The sequence below is a fragment of the Pempheris klunzingeri genome, chromosome 18 (assembly GCF_042242105.1).
Source record: "Pempheris klunzingeri isolate RE-2024b chromosome 18, fPemKlu1.hap1, whole genome shotgun sequence".
NCBI lineage: Eukaryota > Metazoa > Chordata > Actinopteri > Acropomatiformes > Pempheridae > Pempheris > Pempheris klunzingeri.
Genome location: NC_092029.1, coordinates 9120618 through 9143636, shown reverse-complemented (window position 1 = coordinate 9143636; position 23019 = coordinate 9120618). Strand labels below are relative to the sequence as shown.

Below are 23019 nucleotides of genomic sequence, written 5' to 3'. Positions count from 1 at the left end.
GCTCAAATTAATACAATGGTTAAACTCCACACAGGCAGTGGTTACAAATGTAACTAAATGGAAGTTAAATGCTCATGTACATCTCAGTAATTGGTGTGATTTAAGCACATAATTTGGCTTTGATCTGTTTGTTAAAACAGCAACAGTCAGACTCCTAATGTCAAGTGGTTGTGCCTTCAAAATAAAACTCCTGAAAGTGAAGTAGACACCCTTTAAGACAAGTGTTATATTGGACCCAACAAGCCGTCTGGTCATATGCAGTTATTCTGTGTGACTGTATAGTCAGTCAGACCTTAAAGCACATAAAGCTTAGTGTCCTGTTCATGCAATATGTACTACTGAGGTGTGATAAGCACTTTGACATTTTTTATTTTATATTTCTACATTAAATACAGTGAAGTTCAATGTGCACACTGACACTCAAGTGCATTCAAACAAATGAATATATATATATGAATATATATATATTTTTAAGTTTGCATGCAGAGAGAATGGAAATGATATACTGTATAAAGACATCTATGAAAACGCTCGAGGTCAGATAAATACGATTACACTGATCACAACTTATGAGACAATGAATGGTAATTATTAAACAAAAAAAGGAATTATAATATATTATTAGTAATTCTGTTAAACTAAAATAAACATAGGTTAAATCGCTAATGTGTGATTCTCAGAAATAAGCAAAGATAATGACTATATTTGATTATCGTCTGTCAGAGGCTTCACCTGGCTCAGTGTTAAAAGTGAGAGAAGATACTAGTATCAAGACACTAGGCGACCCAGGAGATGCATTGGTACCAACCACGTCATGTTTGCTTGTCAGGAGGGGAGCTAAATAATTCAAAGGGGTCCCTTGACCTCTCACCTCAACATATCTGAATGAAAAAGGCTTTGATTGAGGTTTAATTTCTCACTCGGCCATCTTGCCATATTCTGAACTCCTCGGAGTTTTATTTTGAAAGCCACGCGCGGAAGTCCTGTGTGTATCTCTGAGCGCAGTGACTCTCTGGAGGCGCCTGTTTCCAGTCCACACCCGCCCCGCTGCTGGGTCGGTTCCTCCCTCCTCCTCCCCCTCCGGCAGCTGAATTTGCCAGCTTGGATCTCTGATCACCGCCGCAAATCAACCGCAACAGGTAAAAGACAGAAATCATTTAAACGCTTTAGAGGACAGAAGTGCTGCACATACTGGACACTGTCGCTGTTGACCTTGGTGGGTTTTTTTTTTTATTGCTTCATTTTACCTTTTATTGGAAGGTAAGTAGAGATGTCCTGCTTTATTATATCCTACATTTAAAAGGCGACACAGTGTAACGCATTGACAATGTGGTTTCTTTATAATGATACTGGAGATCTGTAGGCTGCCTTTAAGATATGTGGATTTCTGACAGCTGTCACTAAACCCTCTCTGATAGCCTTTTGTCTCCGCTTTAGGAGCAAAAACACTCCATTTGGCTGAAAACTAGACTAAATGGGCGCTGTGTTTATTCCTAAATATGCTGAAACGCATTTTTAATAAACAGCCTGACTTCCATTTAAACAGAAATCAGTTTTAAATGACCAAACAAAGAGCTTCATGCTGGAAAGCTGATTCAGTGTTTGCCAGTGTTTGAATGTGTGGTGTGATAAATGCTGCAAATGTGCTTCTTGGATTTCATTTTTCAGATTTTACAGCAGGCATGTCCCAACCTGGCGTACATGGGCCATATACAATGGCTTTATTGTTTTATGACAGAAAATGTAACTCCAGAAGTTATTTATGGATTTTTCACCATAAGTAATAATTACCTTTCTCACAGGCGGTCCTTTTAATCTGACAGTGAAGCATTCAGGGTCCAGAGAATTCAGTCAAACTAATTATTTATCCATCTTTATCCTAAAAAAAAGAGAAATCATTGTGATGTTTGTGGTCCTGCACGTATACGGCGTGTTGAATATGTTTAGTTCCTTTTTGGTCTAACTGTGACTCAGGCCCACATCTTTAATTGTCTGGAAAATACAGCACAATCTTAATTGTCACGTGTGTTTATTATCTTGCTGCAGCTTTTATAGGTGTTATCAGATTTGTAGATAGTGTGACATTAGTGCAGTTTTCAATTCTTCTATGAGACGATTCGGGCAGGTTTAGCAGTTTATCTCTGCTTGTGTTCATTCACTGCAGTGTGGACTAATTATAGAGATTGCTTTGTGTGTGTGTGTGTGTGTGTGTGTGTGTGTGTGTGTGTGTTCTGCTGCTCTCAGTGAAAACAGAAAGAGGAGGCTTTCTTTGCTGAAGAGGCAAAGTCCATTTGAACCGCAGCTTCTATGACATCTGGCCTCATCCCAGAAGGGACTGGTTGCATATCCACCTGCCAAGAAGCAAGGCATTGCTAAACACACACACACACACACACATATGTACATAATCACACTCTACCAGGCATTGATTGGTGTGATGAAGTGGAAGCTAATGGACTTTCAAGGTCCATTTTCCTATGACAGTCACAGTAGCATGAATGTGAATGTGTGTTGAGGACAATCTGCCATTATTCAAGAGTAACAACCCTGTGGCAGAGGTGTGTACTGTAAGTAAGAAGCTAGGGTAGGACATGCTGCTGAGTGCTGGGGGTGGGGAGGGTAAAGGAAGTTAGAAGGCTTTGGGGAGTCATTGCTCGAGCTGACCCACAAATGTGTCAGAGGGATAAATATAAGACTGATTCTTGTGGTGGAATCGTCCCCGATTTTCACCTGCAGCGCAGCAAAGGAAGGTGTGTGGATGTCTCGGTAGCTGTGTGTTTGTGTGCTCTTGTGAATAGGCAGAAAATACAAGCACACACACACACACACACACAGGCTTCTTTCTTCCTCAGACTCAGCAAAGCTTCCTGGGTTGTGTCTGCTAGAAGTTAGAACAGGGTCCCCCTCTGTGTGAGGAGTGTGTGTCAGGCACACTCAGACACACAGGCCAACGCATTGATTCGCACATCCGACCGGGCCAGTGCGGCACACACAGGTGTCAATCAGCATGCAGGAGAGAGTCAAAGGTTCTTACATTTTCTCGTTCAGTGCAGTGGGTCAGAAAACTTTCAAAGTGCTACATGTAGTATTTTTAGACATTAGTAAGTGTATCATCAGGATGGAGGGGGACATCTGGGATATTTTGTTTTGGCGTGTTCCAACACGGATCCATTTAAGTGTAAACAGAATAATTTCAATGGAGGGACTAGATTGTTTTTAGCCTAATTGTGATCCCCATTAAAACCATACACACATGAAACCAGGAGTGTGAAAGTCTCCTGTTGACCTTGGAATAGTATGTTGACAAAATAATCTTAACTCAATGTTTACCCACAAGTTAGCTTGGTCATCATCATGTGCATGGCCAGATTAACCTGTTAGGGAAGGACCATGCGTTTTGTTTATACCCCATCACCTTCATGGTCTTAGTGCACACAGCAGGGTGCTCATGGCACCTAAGGCTGGGCTGCAGCCTTTCTATATGCTGAAAAAAGACGTTTTGACGAATGTGGCCATATGGGAATGTGTAGCTTTCAGGTTAAACAAAGGTGGGCCCAGAATTGACCTGTGAGGGATACCACAGGTCAAGGGTATGCATTTTGAATTAAGAATCCCAATAGCAAAAATAATCCCTGTCCTCCATTTGAAATGACAACGCATTCAAAAAGTGTTGTTGCATTTACTTCACGTTTCTGAAAAAAAATTGTGTTTTAGATTTTTCCTCCACTTGTTCGACTGTATACCATTGCACAAAAAGTTGAAGGTGTAAATGTGCTCAAAATGAGGTATTTTGTATCAAACGTAGTCTGACAATGTCTCAGAGCAGTATGTGTTTATACTGTAGCTCTTCAGCACGGCCACACAAGGAGGGGTTAAAAACTGGTCTTAATAGAGGAGGGGGTGCAACGAAACCATCAAATGGGGATAATGACCTCATAACCAAGTCCTTTCAAGCACTCCAAGAGTATTTAACCATCAGGAGCAAATTGATTGAAGTATTTTGTTGTGAGCCTCTGACTGTGCAGTCAGTGATGATTTAGAGGGTGTCCTGTGTGCCTTTTGTTGATTCTGTGCTGGTTTTAATCCAGGGTGTGTGCTGTTTGAACAGAGGAGGCTCTCTAACATAGCCAATAGCAGATATTATCTTGTATTTGAAACTACACACACCTCAGGCTACGAAAGTGTTTGTGTATGAGGGTGGGTGAAAGTCTGCTTAACGCTGTCATACCAAGTGTTTGCATAATGGGAGTGCAAGGCACACACATGCAGTACATACACACACTCAACTGGATTGAATTATTGTAAACGCCTGTCTCACGTTGATGATACTGTAGAAATCTGACCTGACTGATTGAATGCTGTTGAATAATGGTGTTATTTGGGAGATTTATACATCTCACAACCTCAGCTCTGAGCTAGTAGTGCTTTTTACTCAGAACTATGGGTAGATATAGTGGAATACTGGTAAAATGCCGGTTAAAGGTGCAGTGACAAATGACGATGACTACACACACACTGAAGTGTTATCTGAATATAATTAACAAGATTTTGGCTGCATCCTTTGTATTGTCTGTACATTTATATTTGTATTTTCCTACATGGTCATGAAATATTGTTTGCTTTTTTGCGTGTGTTGTTTACTGGACATGTTGTGTATGAGCTTGCACACATTCACTAGCGCACGCATTGAAATGCACGCAGAGGTATACGCCACAGTGAGTGGTTCATTGCTCTTAAGTAATTGGCAGTGTCGGCATGTGCAGAGAATGATTTATACTACAACAACCACAGCCTCCCCTCCAGGAATTCACACGAGAAATAGGGAGGCCAGTGATGGAGCAACAGTGTAACAAGAGCAGAAGGAGAGGAAGGGATGAAAGAAAGTGGGTGGGAGTCATATAAGAGGGGATGCATGTTTGAGTGAGGGATGAATAAGAAATAGGGGAGCTGCAATGGAAAAGATAGAGTGGTGAGTGATGTGAAGTATAATAAAAGTGTGGAGAAGTGATTTGGTAAAAGCAGAGAGGAGATTGTGCAGACCTGACAGGAATCTCTGCTGAGGAGAAACCTTTCTTGTTAGCTATGAGCTTACAGATAGATGAAATAAGAGGAAATAAAGGGTTCGGTCTGACTGGAGGGACTAATAGAATCTGAAGAGCAGGATTGAGAGAGTTGAATAATGGAATGAGAAACTGCGAGAACAGAAAAGTCATCTTAGGGTGAAAAACAAGGAAAATTACCCCCATAAAGAATTGTACAATTTCACATTTAAAGATGTAGCAAGCGTTAATGATCAAGAATGTGCGGAATATATTGCCAGATAAATCGAACTGATAAATGATTCAACAGCAACAGCAAAGAAAAAAGGAAAAGGATGAATAGAAGGTGTAGGTAATCTAGGAATGGAACCACTCCTGAAGAGGACTTTAATGTGGCAGGGCTTGCCGTGGTGCTAAAGAGAGAAAGCCCATATGCATAGGGCTCATTTCCCGATTCAGGAGTATTACCTGCATGGGCTCATCTGTCCCCTGTACCTCCTGGGACTCTGCCAGAGATCCCACAGAGGAATCTCATCAGGTCTCTGCCCACCGGCAACAGTGGATGCTGACCGCACTCAATACACCCATGATTCTTTATTTTGTGGCTGATATGTACAGTGCACATGCATATGGTCGCACATATATGTATATTCAACTTAATCATCAATGCTCTTCATGAAATATTCTTGTCATAGGTTAAAATAAATGTTCTGTATCACTAATAGAACAATTGTTTACACCCCTAAAAACACAAATATTTATACAACAAATATTTAGATTCCCAATAAGAAATATTTAGATTCACAATAAAACAAATACGTAGAAGTATATTTTTATTCCTAATGAGACAAATATTTATGTTAGAATATGCATATGTAAAAGCTAAATATTTACATTTCTATTAAGAGAAATGTTGATATACCCAGTAAGAGAGTGAGCCTAATTAAAGGGTGATTGCACAGAAAGCCAAATGACAGACAAACACTGGACACATTACAAGATTTGACTGCTTGCTTGAGCCGCCATCTGTGATCCGAGAGCGGACAACGATAAATGCTCCCTTCCTCCCAGACCACCATCATTTTTCCCTCCTCTGTATCCCTCAACTGTCTGTCCTCCTCCTGCCTACCTCCTCCTGCTGGCATTGTCCGTATCTCTGCTCCTTCATCCCCATCCTCCCCTCTCCGTCTCTCTCTGTCATTTTGTCTCCCTCCTCTCTCTTTCTTTCCCCTCCTCTGTCCCTCCCTCGCTCTGTCATCCCTCACCGTCTCAGCCGTTCACTGTGCCTTCCTTGCATTGTTAACGGGGAGATGAGATTTCTTTTTTTTCCCTTTTGCTCTCGCATGCATTTACATCCTTTCCATTCTCTACCATATTCACACACACATGTTCGCATTCCCCACCCGCTGCTCCGTGACACACACACACACACACACAATCACACTCACATCTCTCTCTCTCTCTCTCTCTCTCTCTTGCTCTTTCTGCAGATGTCTGAGAGCTAGCCAGCAGAGTAGAGGACTTCCCTCTCTGCCCGTGCTTTCCACCTGCAGCCATGAATGGTAAGCCCACTTTGTTTTGTCTTGTATGTGCTTCTGTGTGTCATGATGCATTTGTCCGTGGGAGGCAAATATGCACCTCGGGGAGAGTGATCAGGACGGGAATTAACTTAAGGGGAATCAATCGATGAGGAAGAAAGCAAAAAAAAAAAAAAACAGAGAGAGAGAGAGAGCTGACCAATAAGCAGCAGTTTTGTCATGCACCTTGTTTAAACTTTAATCTTTCCCTTTGGTCATATTCCTGTAAAGACTCAAGGGTGCATTTGTTTCATTTTGTAATGTTTTGATGTTTGAACTCCCTCTTGGTAATATGTGACTGCAAGCTGTAAAGTGAACCTTGAGATCGTGTTAATGGGATCTGGCACTGGAGTGATCAGACTTTAACTGAACCCACCTTTGAATCCATGACATGTTGCAGGGAATTCCAGGCAACTGAATGCTGTATTCTTGAAGGAAAATGACATAATTTATTTTTGATTCACTGTATATAAATCATTAACTATTTTGGTGTGTGTGTTTGCCCACCTCTGTTTCTGTTGTTGCACTGTCTCGAGTATGATGCATCTCTTTTTTTCCTTGGTGTGGACAGAATTGTTCAGTGGTGTGTGTTTGCGTGTGTTAATCCTTTTTGTTTCCAGCCTTTGATCATAGAACAGTAGTTGCTGCTCCTTAAGGGCCTCCACGGGAAATGCCTCCGAGAAAGTGTGTGTGTCGGATGCATCTTGTCCACATGACTAATTCTGCAGTTTAACAAAATGCCAAACCCCACAACTACACTCTCTGCTTTTAACTTGTACAGAAGATAAATGCTGGCAGAAAGCTGTTCAGAAACACATCAGTACGTGATGGGTTTCTCTATGGAAACATGCCATATGGGAGGCTGAGCTTTTTGCGTTATTGCACTCTCATAAACAATCTGAAATGAGGCAATTGTAAAGTCGTTAGTCAGTGAATTTCCAAAACAGGTGGACAGTATGCAACACTGGAGAAGGAGAAGAGTGTGTGTGTCTGTTGACTGAGATGCTGCAGCGTGCAGAGACTGTTGATCCATGGTACCTATATGACACATCAACTTGTCCTCCCTCGGGTGATGCATTTGATATGTAAATAGTTGTGCAAGCAGTGATGTGGTTTCCCCCAGCAGACTGGCGCTGGGTGTCTGGAGGTTTGACTCCAGCGTCTCCCAAGGACTCAGCAGCACCTAGACAACAGCACACAGACTGACACAGGGAGGTGAAGCCACACAAGGCAGAGTTTCTGTGTGTCGCAGCTGCTGAGGAAGTGAACCGAAGTGTAGTACAGTTGGTTTAAATTCTGCACAGGCGTCGTTGCTGTGGAAGCTATTCCATGAGAGTATACTGCAGTGTTTTTTTTCCTGTGTGGATTGACTGTGTGTTATATTGTCTCAATATTGACTGAAGGGCTCTAGTGTATTCTCTGAGAGTTTGTGTTCTAGGTTGCTGTGCAGGAAGCGGTTTCTATATGTTCAGTGTACGACAGGGTGGACCCATGTAGATTACAGTGGTATCTTATTTCAATATTTTTCAATATCTAGTAGACGAGTGAAGAACTAATTCTGTTTTACAGTAAAAGCTTCAAAATGTTATTAGAAACCTCGGGGAAAAAAACAACAGAAACGTGACAAAAATGCTGATTTGCAAAAGACAGCAGACGCTACATTTAAGAAATAGTTCAACATTTGGGGAAATAAGCTTATTCGCTTCCTTGCCGAGAGTTAGATGAGAAGATTCTTCAGGAGATTGTTAGCCTAGCATAAAGCGCTAGCTTAGAGGGAAACAGCTAGCATGGCCCAACAACAACAACAACCAAAAACTTTAAAGCTCACTAATGAACATGTGTTGTACATCCCAAGTGTAAAACTGACAAGCTGCCGTGGACCACATGCCTTGAGTTTGGCTTTATGGGCGTTGCCATTTTGGTGACGTTCATTCCACAAAGACTGCTTCTGATTGGTTAGTCAGAAGGTAGTCCCACCCTAATGAATATCCTGCTTTATGGTCTCTTTTCCTCTAAATGGGACCAAAACGTAGCACACAAACAACACGCTGTACCGAAGAAGACTTACAAACTAGCGACTGAGACCATAAACTCATTACGAAAGTGTAAAGTGTATAAAGTGAGAAGAACGGTCATTTTCTCATAGACTTCCATACATTCTGACTACTTTTTGTAAGAGTCGCCCCCTGCTGGCCATTAGAAAACGCAGGTTTAAGGCACTTCCTCATCGCTTTCACTATTCAGACCCAGAAGCTACGTCTTCTTTTATTTTCTTTCTTTTAGTTTCCCCTTGCTTTCAGTCTTTATGCTAAGCTAGGCGTAATGCTTAGCTAAGATAACCATCTCCTTTCTTTATCGTTGACAGGGTGACATGTACCTTCTTATCTAACTTTTGGCAAGAAACCTAATAAGTGTGTTTTCCAAAATGTCAACAAGGTTACCACTAAAAACAATGAAAAGTGTAAGTATCAAACAGCCAGGATGAAGTTTCCAGTCCCTTGTGACTGTAAATTAACATCATTTTAAAAGAACAGATATTAAAACCTATACTCACTAACTTACTATAATTAGCTTTGATATGTTACATATTCTAAAATTTGGCAACTCTTTTTCTGGTCCCACATTGAGCGGCCATATGTTTTCCAACACAAGTGTAAGGCCACAGAAGACCCCCATGGTTTGTGCAGTTGCTGTGTAAGAAGCTTTGCAGTGCCCCACTTACTCACAGAGCATTCAGCCCTCACTGATGCACACGCTGAATCAACTGACAGGCCTGTGGATGTGGCCATGCTAGCTACATGTCCCAGAGGTGCTGTGCTAAATATCGCCTCCCTTTCTCACTTACAACAGCTTCTAAATGAGGTCTGTCAAAGCCAACAAGACAATGTGAGGAATATTCACATCTCTGTGCGAGATTAATTACTTCACTCCTTTTTTTTTTATGGCTGCATTTTATTGCTGACAATGGCAAAAACTAGGTCGGGCACTGCGAGCTGCAAATATTGGCTTTGTCAGAGAAAAAGTATATACCTGAACAGGTGTAGTCATGGTGGTTCAGCGCAGGCTGAGTTTTGGTCATATCAGCTCATGTGTTTTGGAAAAATTCTAATCTTTGTCTCTTTGACTTTAAATTGTTCACATTTCATCCTCTTGTTGCAGACAAGGAACTGCTGTGCTTCAAGTTTGTGTCATTCCTCAGAGATGTGCGTGTGTGCGCGAGCCAGCGGGGTGTTTGGGTTAGCGTAGGGGAGGAAGTTCCATCATGGGCAGGGTGGTATTTCCTGAAGCTGGTGAATAAATTACACCCTATAGATGCCAGGTCCACAGAGACATACACCCATAGAGCAAAGAATTGTACTTTGCACAATGACACAGCTACTATTTCACAACTATAGATTCTTTCCTGCTCTCTGAATCATTTACATCTATCAGAAAGAATGAAGAAAAGAGTTCAACTCTCTTATCCAACTCTCCTCTGTTGTTCATGTTAAGCTGAAAACTCCTGTGTAAGATATCATATCTTAGGATAAGAATCTGTGGCTTTATCAGTAGTAGTGGGCAAACTGTTGTTGCCGATACTGTATCAGGAAGAAATGTGACACTGATCATAAATAAAAATGATAATATAAACATAAACTGTAATGTTTATATAGTTCTGAGCCAGATTTTATGCCAAAATATGCAAAATGTCAGTGTTGCTGAGTTATTTTTTTGTTTTCTTTTATAAAATTGATTCTACTTTTGTTGTAAACCATATATTTTCACACCAAGCTTTAAAAATGATGATAGGAGGTGAGTTTCTCACTAAGCTCACTGTGGTGAGAAATCTGTGTAAACATTTAGTTTGAGGTTTGTACCATTGTGATCGCTATGGTAACAGCCATCAGCATCAGGCAGGCGCATCTGTCGCTATCAAGCAGAGAAGGATGGGCTGTTTAGGAAGTGAGCTGCTTTAGAGCTGATAAACTACTTAAACTATTCTGTTTTTTGTTTTTTTTACTTTACTTCAGTTGATTTCTGTCTGTAACATTGCAACTATCCACTTTACAGCTGCAGCATTGGCTGTTTCTTACATCTGCCTCTACTGTCTGACTGTAGTTTACTGTTAATATCCTTGTGAGTCACTCAGCTACTATAGATTAAAATCATCTCTTGTGCATCACTGTCCTTCTCTATCGCTGCTGCCTGGACTCATTATCTGTCATTGCCTCCTTATCTACATCTCTGTCATTGAATTAGTGCCATATGGAGAGATCCATCCCCATCTCTATCCATCTGTGCGCAATGTTCTCACAGTCAATCCTCTTCCCCAAAATGGCCTCAGAACTTCCAAGTTATGGAAAACAAATGGAGGGAAGGACTTTGAGTACACCCTGATCGTGTTATGGATTGATTAATTTCATGGATTCCCTTATGATTAATTGATTATCAGCTCTGATGATAATCTTTTATCCCCCTCAATTAAAGACGTCTTTTGAAATTGAATAAGAATTGAGTCTCATACCCCTCACACAGCACATTTGACTTCATATTTAATTCATGACCAACCCTGAATGTACCTTGAGATTTGCAAGAGTGGTGCAGAGTGAAAAAAAGCTGACTGGACACTTTTATACATTAATCATTGTCGGAAGTTGGTTAAGAGTGGTTTCATCTATGGGGGAGATCTCATTTGCGATGGAAATTATGCCGACTATTTGGACTGTGAAGTTAAAAAAAGACACTTTATACCGAATTCAGTGTAAGTGTTTCTGCTTATGGGACTGCTAATGTGTTGCTGCATTTGTGTGCGTTGACATTATGATAAAATTGTGAAGCTCCTTCTTCTATACAGGATGTTTTCCTCCTAAGAATTGGTACTGTCATATTTTTGCATAATGTAGGCTCCAAAATGTAGCTGGTGTTGTAACAAAGCTTTGTAAAAGGTATTTTATGCTTTGTTAGTGACAGTACTTATAGACAGGGAGGAGAGGAGGGGTGGCATGCAGCAAAGGCCCAGCCAGGTGTAGCTACCAGATGTGCTCGGCCTGCCAGACATTGTGATTGGCTGTACGGCGGCAGGAGTACGAACAGCATTTAAATTCTGTATCTAATTCTGTGCTGTGCATAAATGTCATGCTGTAGTAAGGGATAATAGTTATTAAAACAAATATCAGTGCTTTGGTGTGGACATTGTCCTTTAACCACTGCAATGTTAATTTGAAATCTGGCTGGCATAAATGAAAGTATGCAAGGCCTCATCCTCAAAACCTTTTTCTTCATTTTTACTTTTGATATTGGAGAGAGAGAGAGAGAGAGAGGTTTCACATGCAACAAGTGTCTCTGGCCTAATTTGAAATCTGTGGACGTTTCGGTTATGGGGTCTCTTAATCATCATAATCATCTAAACCAGTAGGCCGCTAAAGCACCCCTGTGCCTCACACTTATAATAGGTCCTTTATCATGTTGCTGCAAATAAATAATGTTGTGTTTTAACAGCATTTCCGCCAAATTTAGGAGGCAAGATGATCAGGATTGTATCTTGGTTTTGTCCAGGTGGAGTCAGTGTGTGGGCCATCACTCAGGAGGAGAGGGGGAAACACGATAAACAGTTTGACAGCCTCACCCCCGTCCTCGGCTATGTCTCAGGTATGCTGTTGCCACAACAAACAGACTAAATACTTGTTTATAGAGAACACCTAGAGGTGTCATCAGTGGTTCAGCTGTACCAAAATCCCAACTTTTTGTCTGTCTTCAGGAGAACAAGCCAGGAAGTTCTTCCTCCAGTCAGGCCTGCCTGCTTCGGTCCTGGCTGAGATTTGGTAAGCAACAACTTACCACTTAGTGAATCTTCATCCTAAATAATTTGTGCTTAAGCCAGTAGGTCACTAGGTCCAACCTTTGTTTTTGGTCAGTTAGTTTGGTCTTCTCAGCTTGCTTTGAACTTCCTGTTGAGCACACACTTCCTTCACAGCATGCCCCACCCAGTAAACTATGTGTGTAAGGGGGGGAGAAAGTGTGTTTGTACTGTAATTAGAACAGACTGTGTGTGTGTGTGTGTGTGTGTGTGTGTCTGTTTGTGTGTGTGCGTGTGTGTGTGTGAGTGAACAACGCCACTGGAATTCAATCCCACCAGAGCCCTGTCCCCTGTGTAACAAGCCTTTTCTATTGTCTCAAATAAAAAAAAAATACTGGGAATGCACACTTTGGTATAAACAGATCATATTATTACACATCAGCTTTCTTCTCCTCCTCCTGTAGGAACCTAGCTGACATGGACAGCGATGGTAAGATGGACAGACTAGAGTTCTCCATCGCGATGAAGCTCATTAAACTCAAACTTCAGGGGCGGAATTTACCTTCTACCCTGCCGATCATTATGAAGCAGCCTCCGGTCTCCAACTCTGCTTCAACCATCCCGTCATCAGCACGCTTTGGTAAAAATTTCTCTGAGTATATGACCAAAATTCAATTTCAGAACTACTAGCCTGCATTTTAATTCTTACTCTTACAACCTAACCTCTTAGCAGTGCAAAAAAGAATTCATACATTCAATTTAGTTTGTCTTCTGAAACAGTTTTCTCGATCTCTTCATGTTCACTTGTGTGTTTCCTTCTTATAGGAATGGGTTCTATGCCAAACCTATCAGTTGGTCTGTCATCCATGTCCGCTATGTCAACCATGCACATCCTAACACCCATCCCGGCTAACCCCCACATGCACTCTGTGCAACCCCTGGTGCCAATGACTCTGCCCCTCATCACCTCCATGGGAAACTCTGGACTCCCCAACGGCAATATCAACCTCCTCACCCCGCCTCTTGTTCCCAACAACGCAGGTTGGTCCTGCAGTGGAACCAGTCTGATTTGCTTGCCCGGAGACACAAAGATGTATATTGATTTATATATTGGTTACTGGATTAGCACCAATGTATTCAAACTTGACGCAGTATTAAGAAGATATTGGATAATATTCCACAGCCATTCGGTTACATTTCATTTTAATTTCGTGTAACAGCGATGTTTCACCCTCACACATCACTTTGAGATTAAATGGAAAAACAGCAGAATATACAGTAGAGTGTTGAAAAAAACACTGAAAGGCACAGAAAAGCTTTGCATCCATGTTGAGTGGCTACTGATATTAACTTGTGCTCATGCAAAAGCTTTAAAGGGATAACATGAAATACAGTCGACATGATTCACCTGACACTTGATCAAAAATCTGTTTGATGACGTAAACCAGGAAGGTTTGAGACTACATGTCACAAAACTAACACAATGTACCTTAAATTACAAAGTTAATAGCATCAGACAAGTGTTGGTTAGACAAGCGTAACTTTTCCCCCTCATTTAAAAGTTAAGAGTAAAAGTAAGTAAAACAAAGTCATGCCTAAATTTGCAAAGGATTCATCATACATTGTAATATCTCGTTTAGCCTGCTAAAACTGTTATTTTTTTGGCACTGCAGATGTTTGTTAGCATCTATACACATTACAAAACTCACAGACAGTTTTAATGGAACAACCTGATTTAGTAAATCACTAGTTTGAAACTATCTAAGAGCTTACAGAGAAGAAGGACTTAATGCACAAATTTAGTAAGGATTTGTGAATATCTGGTGCAACCCAATCCTGGCGTTAATGGTGCAGTGTTAATGTGGTGAGGATTACACAGGCAGCATGAAAGGGCTGAGCCATATCTATCTACTCTCTGAGGTCTTAGATCTGTCTTGAGGCGCACACATGCATTGCACTGAGCATGGAATGAAATATCTGCAACTTACGTAAATCCATGTGTTTGCATGTCGCCGTGTGCATTAAGAGCCACGGAGAGAAGTCACCACAGTTTTTACTGCATTCACTGTATCTAGAAAGTGAGTTGTGAGTGCACGTATACTGTAGGCTATATGATATGTACATATTCATTTGGCCCGTTTTTTCCTCTTCATCTCTCACCTCCTCCATCTCTTCTCCGGCTGCTCTCATCCATCTCACTCTCAGTTTGTTTAAGTAAAATGTTTGGCTGTAAAATGAGCATTCAACTGAGAGCGAGTGTGAGGTTTCTCTTTTATCTGGTGTTCCCTCAGTCTTTATCCCCCTCTTTTCTCTTCTGGTGAAAATATATCAGTGCCACAGCTATTGAGACTCTTAACTCTTTTTAGCGCAGGGTTGCAGACAACTGCAATCGCTTTGTTTTGAGCCAGATGTCAATAACCTTGCTGGCGGAGCTCTATGTGCTACGAATGTAAAGTGAGAGGAGATAAGATTAGATGCACCCACGTTCAAGGGCAGCTGCACCCTGCACGAGTACACTATGTTAGAGATTGATTATATAAGAAAAGCACGTGCACTCTCTTTATGTATTTACATGCATGCACTAAAGCATTCACCACATTTTCTCATATTAGCTTGAGTTTGTCAAAATGATATTTAGCTGTTAACTAACTGTCTGTTGCAGCGCTCCCTCTCTCTGGCTTCTCCTCTCCTATGGCATTCTCTCCACCCACCGGCATGTCAAAGGCCAACTCTCTCCTGGACCTCGGATCCAGCAGGTGAGACACAGAGATTAAGTAAGTGCATACACTGAAAAATAACAAGTAGCCTGTAAAGACAATTTGAAATTAAATGTAGGTCCACATTGTTTTCAAGTGGCAAGACCTCTTGCTGTGATGTAGAATTTCCTGCCACATGTGAGGATTCATAATGCATTGGTTTTAAGAGAGAGGCTCTTATAAACGGGTCTAAGTCGCACACTCCCAGCCCATTTGTTCAGCGCTTACAAAGAAGCAGAGTTTTTGCAGGGAAGGGTTTAGGATCAGAATGCAGGCAGAGATTAAACACTTTGATAACAGAGAGAGCAGGAAGGGCATTTTGAAATCAGATGTTCTAGTTGGCAACAGTAGGAAGTGGGTTTGCTCAGAGGCACAAACATTAGAGGAGAACTGGGATCAAATTCTTCCAGGAGAAGGTCACTATTACTGTGAAGTTTCTGTTTATGTTTAGTAGCCATATTAGGTCCACTGCAGTGGTGGACCTAGACTGTTTTATCTCAACAACCTCTGATTGGACTGGCATTGAATTTTGTCCAAATATTCATGGTTCCCAGAGGATGAAAACTGCTGACTTTGGCTCGTTTGATCCCCTGACTTTTCGACTAGCACCACCATGAGGTTCACATTTATACTTTTAAGAGAAATGTCTCGACAGTTAAGAGATGGATCACCATGAAGTTTGGCACAGACATGTCCCCATAAAGAACTGTAAAACTTTATTAACCCCGGACCTTCTGGCTGGTACCAGGTCAAATTTTTACTCTTTACTGTCCCGTGCTTCCAATAACATGTCGCATTAAATGCTAATAATGCCACATATGTTAATAGCCATAAATGTGAGCTTGTATCCCTGCCTGGAATAGTTACAGTAGTAGGATGAAATGAGGAGTAAATTAAGAAGAAACCAGAGTCTAAGAGGTTTTGTCCAGTTTCAGCGACAGCCAGATTCCCTACAAAAAAGACAATAGTGGTATCTAATATCCTTGATCCTTCTCATGGTGTTTTGTGTGTTCTGGGAAAAGGATAGGCGCCCTATCCAATTGCATTTTGGATGTACTGTTTCGAGCAGCCCACTGCTTCGTACAAAGAGTCCTGACCTCAGGTGTAGGCGTTAAAGAATAATAACGGCAGCAGGAGTGTTAGGAAGTCAAACACTAGTACAGGTTTACCCGGCAGCCTCACACACCACTTTAACCTGCCAGTCCTAATTGTTATATTTGTTATGTCATGCTAGACACCTTGGTCCTGTCCTGTGTTTGTTTCCAGACCCATAATAAATTTTAATGCAAAGGAGATGTTACAGCCCTATTTGGTGACACTAATTCACAGACACTCCCTTGACCTTGGGCAGAGGGAGGATCCCACACTGCATCTCCCATTGTCTCCCCCTAAACCTCCTCTTTTATTTCAGAGGAGTCTTGCAAAGTTTCCACCCAGCTATAATGACTGAAAAGAAATGCATTCTTCTCACATGAACCTCATTGACCCAGCCTATCCTTTTGCTATTCTTGCAGAGGCATTGTTTATAATAAAAACAGAAAGGCTGATTAGCGTTGCCTGAGAGTACAGCGCTGTCTTGTTTCAGAGAGTCACTGTGTGCGTGGCCGTTCGTACCGGCTTCCCCCACAGCTAATTAGGAGCTGGTAGATAACACCAGGGACTCTCAACGCAATTAGTGGTTTTAAGTCAAGGCTTCAATACAAGGGAGAAAGACTGGCCACATAATATTATTGTGTAAATTTCCCTTTAGGTGATATCTTGGCATATCGTCATGCTTCTCTTTCTCTCCTTTCGTAGTTCAAATTCTTCCTCCACCACATCGCTGGCCAGTAACTCTCCGAAGGCGGGTGCCAGCGATTGGGCCGTCCCACAGGCCTCAAGACTCAAGTACCGCCAGCAGTTCAACACGCTAGACAAGCTCATGAGTGGCTACTTGTCAGGTGGGTCCCACGCATGCGCATGCACGTAGGCACTCACACTCCAGCCTAAATAAACAGTGGGCTCTCAGGACTGCTCTGCTGCTCATGAGTGGCCTTCTCAAAGTTTGACTGAGAGCACTCTGGGTCGGTTTCACTTCGCACACATGCACTCGCACGCTCTTGTGATTGTTCTTAACCCCGACTTGACAGAACGTGGCAGTCAGATGTACTCAAGCACTCTGCTGTTATTTCTGATGTCATTTTTACTTTGCAGGACCTCAAGTTAGGAATGCGCTGATTTCATCCAACCTGACCCAGACTCAGCTAGCTACCATCTGGTGAGTGTAAGGTGTGTGTGTGTGTGTGTGTGTGTGTGTGTGTGTGTGTGTGTGTGTGTGTGTGTGTGTGTGTGTGTGTGTGTGTGTGTGTGTGTGTGTGTGTGTGTGTGTGTGTGTGTGTGTGTGTGTGTGTGTGTGTGTGTGTGTGTGTGTGTGATCAGCAGTACATGTAGATGGATAATACCATTGAATCATAACTACACTGGTATCTTAGCTTCTTCACTTAATGTGCAAATTATTCCCTTGATCTATGGTACAATTTTGTTTTTCATGAATACAATTTAATGCCAATTGGTTGCCAGTGGTGTCTTTGCTCTCCAATTTTACACCACAGTTAATATATAATAATATCTCCTAAAATGGAAAATGAGAGAGAGCGAGAGAGAGAGCATCAAAGTAAACAGCTGAGTGTTGTAGATTTCTCTGAAATTTGTAATGTTCCTTGCACGGTTAGCTTCTTAGTTAGTTGAAATGACGAGAACAGCAACAAACATGAAAAATCACACCTCATCATTGTGTGTGCGACAAACTGCAATTTAGCGAGCTGATTGGAGCTTTCAGGATCACGCTCTATGCTCTCAATCAGTGTTGTTTTCAGCAAAAAAAGTACTGTGAGCTACTTGTTCGGCACTAAACAAGGAAGCGGACAAAGTTGGTGACTAGTTGGTGAACATTGAACAGCTAAAGAGCCAGATATTTCCCTCAGGAGTTGGTGGAAACCAAAAAAGAGCTAGAAAGGCGAGTTACCATTGAAGCTAGCTGGTTAGAAACATGGCAGCAAATGAATGCTTATTTTGTGCTGTATCTGCTGAGTGTTTTAAGAGGCAACTGTTTGCTGTCTCCTTCCACATAATAGATTTATGAGGGGATTCATTTGATAATTTACAGTGTGTTCCGCTGCCTCCAAGGACACAATTGTGCTACTTTGAAATCACGATATTGGGTACAGATTTCATGTGAACATGTCGTGCGTATGTAGGACCTTGGCTGATGTGGATAAGGACGGCCGACTACAAGGAGATGAGTTCATTCTGGCCATGCACCTGGTGGACATGGCTAAAACTGGCCGACCTCTACCCCTCACGCTGCCCCAAGACCTGGTTCCTCCATCTCTCAGGTAACACATACGCACACAAATTGACACACTTACTGGGTTTATCAATACAGTCATTGTTACAACCGCAGACATTCTTTTTTTCTCATTTCAGAGGAGGGAGCAAGTCCAGTGAGCTTGTTAATGGAACAGGGCCTTACACAACTCCCTGTTTAATAGACACAATAGACATAGAACCCGCGCAAAAGACCAAGAGCAGTGGTATGGCATGTCCTGCACACTGTATGTCTTATTATAATGCGAGTCTTTGGTCTTCGTCTGTGTCATACCTCTCTCCTCCTCTTCTTCTTAGTGTCCTTTGAGGACAAGCTGAAGGAGAACTTTGCGCGAGGCAGTGCCGAGCTGGAGAAGCGGCGACTGGCCCTGGAGGAAGCGCAGAGAAAGGAGAGGGACAGGAGAGACCGGGAGGAGAGGGAGGCTAAGGAAAGGAGGGAGAGAGAGGCCAGGGATCTGGAAAACCGGAGGAGGCTGGAGGAGGAGAGGCGCATGGAGAGGCAAAGAGAGATGGAGAGACAGAGGGAGGAGGAGAGGCTGAGAGAGCTGGAGATGAGGGAGGTGAGTTGGAGAAGCAGCCTCGCCTGTGATGATGTGTTGAACATCCAGATCGGCATGTCTCGGTGACTGTGTCTTTTCATACGTCCAGGCGGCGAAGCAGGAGATGGAGCGCCAGCGGAGGGAGGAGTGGGAGCGTGGGAAGAAAGAGGAGCTGGGCAGGAGAAGAGAGGGGGAGCATGACGAGATCTCCCGACTCAGGGCCAAAAAGAAGAGTCTAGAGTTGGAGCTGGAGGCTGTGGTGAGACTGCAGTAACATTTCTAAATATCTGTGTTTACAATCTTCCTAAGTTAATGAATGCATGGACACACGCTAATATCGATTAGCCCTGGTCTCGCAGGGCACCAAGCACAAGCAGATCTCAGACCGTCTCCGCGACGCTCAGAGCAGAAGACGGATTCTGAAGGCAGAGGTGGACCTCGTCAATCAGAAGAGGGACTCGCGCATCTCAGAGATCAACACGTCACAGCTTCAGTTTGAGGTCAAAGAAGCGTGTCTTCCCCGTCAGACTTTTGCATTTAAATTAGTCCCAGGAACATTTTTTTTCATTCTCATCCATGTTTTGCCGTAGGAATGGCAGAGGAAGCTCTCGCAGCTGGTCCCGGAACAACAGAGGCTGGCTGAGAAGCTGCGAAACATCAGCCTCAACAAATTCTCCTGTGGGTGACAAACGCCTGCTCGCGCAATACACAGACACAATAATGATCCCTGAATGCCCTCGCTCGTGTCCGACCTTTGTCCTCTTGCCTTGCAGCGGTGACTATGACCTCTCTGACCGGGAGTGTGACGGAGAAAGGTGTGAATTGCAGAAGGCTGAAGGACCAGCTTGACGCTCTGGAGAGGGAGACCACGGACAAACTGGCCCAGATGGAGCAGTACAACAAGGAGCTTAAGGTCAGTGTGCAGCGCAGAGCAGAGTCAGGATGGGGAGGATTGGAATTACTTTTTGAAAGGCCATTAGACCATTTGAAGTCAACACAACTTAAATTAGTCCAGGGTGAGTCAGGTCAGGCCACTACAGTGTAGTTCAGACTGCAGAATGTAGAAAAACTTTGATGTAACTTTGTGGATTTGAAGGCTTTTAGGTTTAATATGTTGTTGGAGGCAGAAAATCAAGTTGTGGAATATTGTGATACATTAAGACAACTGTAAATCAAGCAACGAACGTAGCTCTCTTTAAAGGATTGTTTATCATGTAACTGTACATCACGGCTTACTACTTTGCAGACCACGCAACTGCTTTCAGAAACATAGAAATAAATTTCGTTCTGGGCATCCGCTGGCTTTCATCCATTTCCCTATTGTATCAAAATCAAGAGCCAGACTTTCTTGAGAGAAACTTGCTGCTTCCAAACTCTATGCTACCTAAGCCAATCAACTGAACTCTCTTCTTACTCAATGCACAGACATGAAAGCCGTGTCAATTTTCTCATGCAATCTCTGCAAGAGAACCACCGAACTATTCTTCAAAGCAATGAAGGTGAAATTGGCCCTCGAGATCTCAATGTTTTTTTGCGGAAACATTATAATTCAGGATAGAAGTTGGGTATTTTCAGAATAATAATACAATATGTCAAAATAAAACTTAATCACTTTATGATGGATTATACCAATATTAAGAACGCTGCCTGGTTTGTCGGGAGCTTTTTTCAGCAGCGGTTTATTGGAATAGAGCAAAAACGGGGAGTTTCACTCTTAAAACACTGCCGTGAGATCTTGTTCAACTGGTCATCGCCACTGTAGAGTTTCATCCCTCAGGCAAAGAAAACCTTGTTATCTAACCATTATTGCACACATACAGACTCCGATGTATACATCCGCTGGCAGAAAGCCTGATAACTCAATACCTGCGAAGAATGATGTCACGCCCTCTCACAATGCATCGTCTATCTGATACTGATAATTGTGGCAACAAAAGGCCTGCTCTTTCTCTTTTGGTCTGCTCAATTGTTTTCTTTTCTTAACTGCTTTTTAAAGCTTTTAACACTTCTCTTTCTCTTCTCCCTTTTTTTCCCTTCCTCTTTCTGCTTCCCACTACCTGGACATCTTTTTTACCGAATCACATTCATCTCATCTCTGATTTTCCGTTTGTTTCTCTCTGCTGTTTCTTTCTGCCTTGTGCTCGTCCTTTTCTTCTTGTTACCTTTCTCACAACTCACCCGTTTCCCTCCTTTTATCTTGATCACCTTCAATATATATTTTTTCATCTTCTGTCCACCCCGTCCTCCAACTCCCCACTCCCACGCTCCATCCACACACTGTGTGTTTCTTTCGTAGCTTGGGGATATGGATGACTGTGTCCTACGGGGCCTTCTGTCTCTGCTGGCCTGCCTCAGCCAGCTCTTCCTTCTCATCAAGGTTATCTTTCTTCCTCTCTCTCTTTCTCTCTTTCTGCACCTCCCGCTGGGTAATCTTTTCACAACCCTGACTTTTTTTCATCTCACCTCTTGTTTTCCCTTAAACCACAATCTTCAACCTTCTTTTCCTTTTCATCCCGTGATGATTCGATCTCTTCACTAATCCTTGCTCTTTTGTGTTTTGACTCATTATTAAATGGAGCTGTGCTTTGGTACCATGTCTTCCCCCCTTTTTTTGTTGTGTTCTTTCTCCATGGGATTTGTTCGAGCCTGTGTTTTTTTTGTAAACAGGATGCACCCCGAGGGTAAAACACACACAGAATGCTTAACCTGCACAATTTGTGTGTTAGAAAGAGAACTCGGCTTATACATACAGAGTGTACACATATCTGCATGTTTCTGTGAAATAGCTGCTTTTTTACATCAGTTTTGCATGTTTGGAATGATTTGTACTATTGCATCAAACACTTTTTAAACCATCACACGTGCAGAGATGAGTCTTGAAATAGAATTACTGCATTCTATAGATTGTACAAATTCAATATACAGCACTGTACGCCAAATGCTTTGGCTGCTTTGTAATTGGGGTGGAGTTAAAGCCTGCGTATAGTTGTGCTTCGTGGCTGATCATAGCACTGTTTCTGCATTGTTTAACTGAGCTGATACTTGCTCTAATGCGCTACATATTCTGTGACTGCATCAGGAGCTGAGGGAGAAGCAGGTGAGGCAGCAGGCTGTCCTGGACGACCTGTGCAGAGTCAAAGAGGAGAAACTGAGGGAGCTGCAGAGACGCAGGGAGGAGGAGACAGAGAGGAGGAGGAGGGAGGAAGAGGAAGCAGCCAGGTGAGTTTAAGGGAACTTTTTGCAACTTTTTGACTTCTGTGTTTCAAGTATGCAGCAAATTATTTCTGCTTACCTTAAATCTGCTTGTGTTTCTCAACCTTCATTTCCAAAAAAAAAAAACACATGTTCTCTGTGTTGTGTTTTATGATGAAGACGGCTGGAAAAAAAGTTACTTTTACTTCCCACAGAAAGGCAAAGCTAGAGCAAGAGCAAAGGGAGCAGGAGAGGAGGATGAAGGAAGAAGAGGAGGCGCGTCAGAGGAGGCTCCTGGAGGAGCAGAGGGCCAGGCAGAGGGAGGAGGAGGAGAAGGAGGCACAGGCTCGCCTCCGAGCAGCCCAGGAGAAAGCACAGGAAGAGGAGAGAAGACGGAGAGAGGAGGAGGAGGAGAGGAGGTTGAGGGAGGAGGAGGAGGAAGAACGGAAACGGAAAGAGGAGCAGCAGCAGCAGCAGGAGGAGGAGGTCAGGAGGAGGAAAGAAGAGCAGGAAAGAGTGGGACAGCAGTCAGTGTTGGTGGCTCAGCGATCCCCCAAGCTGACCACGTATAGAGCTCTGTACTCGTTTGTTGCCCGAAACGCCGACGAGCTGAGTGTAGATGCAGACTGCCTCATAGAGGTACGAGACACACACATGCTGTAAACACACACACGGATGTTAGAGTCACATATTCACACATGTACCCTGACTGTGGGTTTATGCAATGCATTTTAACAAAACCATTTCAGCATTACAAGTGATCCACAAAGATGA

General features: G+C 42.7%; 1 protein-coding gene across 3 annotated transcripts in view; it reads left to right on the top strand.

Moving 5' to 3' along the window:
- The first annotated feature begins 1060 nt into the window (after window positions 1–1060).
- The window catches only part of itsn2a (intersectin 2a), a 34441-nt gene continuing 12482 nt past the window's right edge, over window positions 1061–23019 (top strand). For 2 of the 3 annotated variants that reach the window (XM_070848895.1, XM_070848893.1), the window contains exons 1-18: window positions 1061–1139; window positions 6530–6601; window positions 12152–12244; window positions 12354–12417; window positions 12857–13032; window positions 13218–13433; window positions 15055–15148; window positions 16946–17088; window positions 17342–17405; window positions 18385–18522; window positions 18614–18720; window positions 18812–19074; window positions 19163–19312; window positions 19413–19553; window positions 19644–19731; window positions 19827–19966; window positions 22133–22272; window positions 22461–22884. In XM_070848895.1, coding sequence (XP_070704996.1) covers window positions 6595–6601; window positions 12152–12244; window positions 12354–12417; window positions 12857–13032; window positions 13218–13433; window positions 15055–15148; window positions 16946–17088; window positions 17342–17405; window positions 18385–18522; window positions 18614–18720; window positions 18812–19074; window positions 19163–19312; window positions 19413–19553; window positions 19644–19731; window positions 19827–19966; window positions 22133–22272; window positions 22461–22884 — 2448 coding nt within the window. In that variant the 5' untranslated portion in view covers window positions 1061–1139; window positions 6530–6594. Of the gene's footprint in view, window positions 1140–1198; window positions 1261–6529; window positions 6602–12151; window positions 12245–12353; window positions 12418–12856; window positions 13033–13217; window positions 13434–15054; window positions 15149–16945; window positions 17089–17341; window positions 17406–18384; window positions 18523–18613; window positions 18721–18811; window positions 19075–19162; window positions 19313–19412; window positions 19554–19643; window positions 19732–19826; window positions 19967–22132; window positions 22273–22460; window positions 22885–23019 lie in introns of those variants that run through there. The other variant, XM_070848894.1, reaches the window with a different exon arrangement.